At 29.9% G+C, this 3,088-nt stretch overlaps 1 protein-coding gene across 1 annotated transcript in view; it reads left to right on the top strand.

The window, feature by feature from the left end:
- Nucleotides 1–3,088, top strand: part of LOC107738850 (ciliary neurotrophic factor receptor subunit alpha-like) — a gene marked incomplete at its 3' end in the record, with an annotated part of 143,561 nt that overhangs the window by 135,707 nt on the left and 4,766 nt on the right. The window contains exon 5 of the mRNA XM_016550734.1: nucleotides 2,590–2,756. Within this exon, the coding sequence (XP_016406220.1) occupies nucleotides 2,590–2,756 (167 nt within the window). The remainder of the gene's footprint in view (nucleotides 1–2,589; nucleotides 2,757–3,088) is intronic.

The raw sequence follows: 3,088 nt of genomic DNA, 5'->3' as shown, positions 1-3,088 counted from the left end.
ATATATATATATTGGATGTAATTAATTGCAATTAATCATTTGACAGCACTAAGATATACTTCCACAATTATAGCCATACAATCATGTTCACATCTGATCGCATCTTGGAAGCTAAGCAAGGTTTGGCTTGGATAGGAGACTACTTAGCTTATAGCCCTGCGATGGATAAAATATTAATAAAATCATTATTTATAATAGATTTTCAATACCCTAATTAAGCATTTTACATTATAGTGTTGCAGGGTTCTATAATATTTGTATAGATTTGTACTTGCCTTGCCAACACATGAAATTTTACATTGTTTACATTTTACAAAATGTAAATTATTTCTGTTTAAATGTATTTTAACCTATTCATCAAGGGATCCTAAAAAAATGCACCAAAGTTTCCACAAAAATATGAGTCAGCGCAACTGTTTTCAACATTGCTAATAATCAGAGATGTTTCTTGAGCAGCAAATCAGAATATTAGTATGATTTCTGAAGATTCATGTGACACTGAAGACTGGAGTAATGATGCTGCAAATGTAATTGCATTTTTAAAAGCATTTTTAAAAGTATAAAAAATTGAAATCTTCTAAAATGTTAGTGTTTTTACTGTATTTTTGATCAAATAAATGCAACATAAGAGATTGAAGAGACAAATGTCTTAAAAATGCCAAACTTGCGATTGAACGGTAAGATACTTGAATACATGTTCAGTACAATATATATTCAATCAAAATTGTTAATTTTCCTCGTATTTTATAACAGTAAGATTTTATAATGACGTGTACAAGAATATGCATTTTTTTGAGCTAAAAAATTTATCACTCACAGCACACAATATTAGCAGGCAATGTCACAGCATGCATTTTTAAAATGAGTTTTTAATGGCTAATTTGTTAGTTTTGAATAGAAATTACAAATAACCATTGCTCCAAATGAACTAATTAGTTGACTACTATCTGTATATATATATATATATATATAAAGTTGACTTTAATAAAATAGCATTGACTTCGATTAACCTCTATTCTTAACAACTTTGGAAGAATTAATAATCCATTAAGTTTTGTACATTGTGCAGTTTAGGTCATTACACATAATTATACAAGAGCATAATGTCAGGACTAGACATTATCTACATGACAAGTGATTTATGTATGAAAATGTGCCGCGAGGTGCTTGAAGTATAACCCCAATAAAGCTTCATCAAAACCTAATAAATGATTTGATTGTGCGCGCAGAGCTGATATCAGGAGGTTTGAAGGTCAGCTACAAGACCTCGGCCCAGATGTACCCTAGGGGCGAGTAAATGGCAGCCCCTAATTTAACATATCTGCTGTTCTCACGCCACTGGCACCACTGCAGAACATCAGAATAGATTAATAATGGTTGCCTCTTCCAGAAATTAAATACATTTATTCCATACAACAATAACCAGTGCTGGGTAGATTACTTACTAATTGTAATGACTAAATGTGATCCGTTACTTATTCCAAATTACATGACAAACATTGTAGTTAGTAACGTAATCCATTACATTAAACATTTTGGGTAATTTGATCAGACTACTTTTTGATTACTTTTAGATTACTTTTGACTTAACTTGTTTATCACATTGATTTAAATTGGATAATTTTGTACCATATTGATATAAAAATACAAAGAGAAAGAAAACGGTAACACTTTAGTATAGGGGCCAATTCTCACTATTAACTAGTTGCTTATTAGCATGCCCATTATTAAAATATTGTCTGTTTATTAGTACGTATAAAGCACATATTCTGCATGACCATATTCTACATCCCTAATCTTATCCAATACCTAAACTTAACAACTACCTTACTAATTATTAATAAGCAGAAAAATTAGGTAAATTTAGGTTAAAAAAAAACACTTAAAATAAAGTGTGACCGAAAACATATTCCATTCTTTGTTATTAACATCATGAAGTGCATTAAACAGTATGTCAAAGTTTCCCAAACTGGGGTTTGTAAAGGAACTCCAGGGGGTTTGTGAGTTTAATGAAAAGCTAATAATCAATTAAATCATGAAAATGCAAATTTAAAATAAGCCATTTTAAACTAGCGTCGATCAAAATAAAACATTTACTAAAAAGATTTAATTTGTTTACCTGCATGTGCATGTGACCATTAACCAAAACTCGAAAACGCAAAGACTTTTCTGAATATACATAAGCGGTAGCTATTTTAGAAAGGAAAATTTAAAAGATGAAAAAATAAGAATTAGTGAGAATCAATTCTGAATAATGTATTGCTATTGTGTGAATATGTAGTCATGTAATCAATTGTGGTCTGATTACGAGTATTTTAAAATGTAATATAATCTAATTACAAGCACTTATTTTTTGGAATCTGATTATTAAATCCAGATCACATGTAATCAGTTACTACCCAGCTCTGACAATAACTTAGTGTCGCCGTATAAGGACTTCATCCAAGAATTTAAAATCTGTGGTCTTTTACTTTTTTATATGGCATTGAAAAGTAGAGAATTCATTTTTAGATTAAATATTCTGTTAAAAAATAAAGTACTAATGTCATGATGCTTCAGAAGATAAAGTTTTAGATCTTTTTTCTTCAGACACAACCAGAGGCCCTTAGAGGCGACGAGGGATGAAGTTCATAAGAACAGATGCCATGTGAAGTTTCCAGAACTTTTCTCCAGCTTTCCTTACCGGGTCAACGTCACGGCAGTGAACTCTCTGGGTCGAGCTTCCAGCGCCATCAGCTTCGAGGAGTCCTCAATAGGTACAATGTTTATACTACACACAAAAAAAACATTAGAAAGTGCTTTCACTCATAAATTGCTATTAAATTTCACAAATAATTACCAAAAAAACTAGTGCTGTCAAACGATTAATCGCGATTAATCGGATCCAAAATAAAAGTTTTTGTTTGCATAATATATGTGCGTATAATGTGTATATTTATTATGTATATATAAATACAAACACATGCATGTATGTATTTAAGAAAAATGTGTTATGTTTATATATTAAATATATTTATATATAATATAAAATATAAGAATATAAATATATAAATGTATATACATGTACATATTTTCAAAATATATACTG

The sequence above is a fragment of the Sinocyclocheilus rhinocerous genome, unplaced genomic scaffold (assembly GCF_001515625.1).
Source record: "Sinocyclocheilus rhinocerous isolate Xijiao unplaced genomic scaffold, SAMN03320098_v1.1 scaffold103, whole genome shotgun sequence".
Lineage (NCBI taxonomy): Eukaryota > Metazoa > Chordata > Actinopteri > Cypriniformes > Cyprinidae > Sinocyclocheilus > Sinocyclocheilus rhinocerous.
The sequence above is the reverse complement of the archived record's forward strand: the minus strand, read 5'-3'. Positions and strand labels throughout refer to the sequence as shown.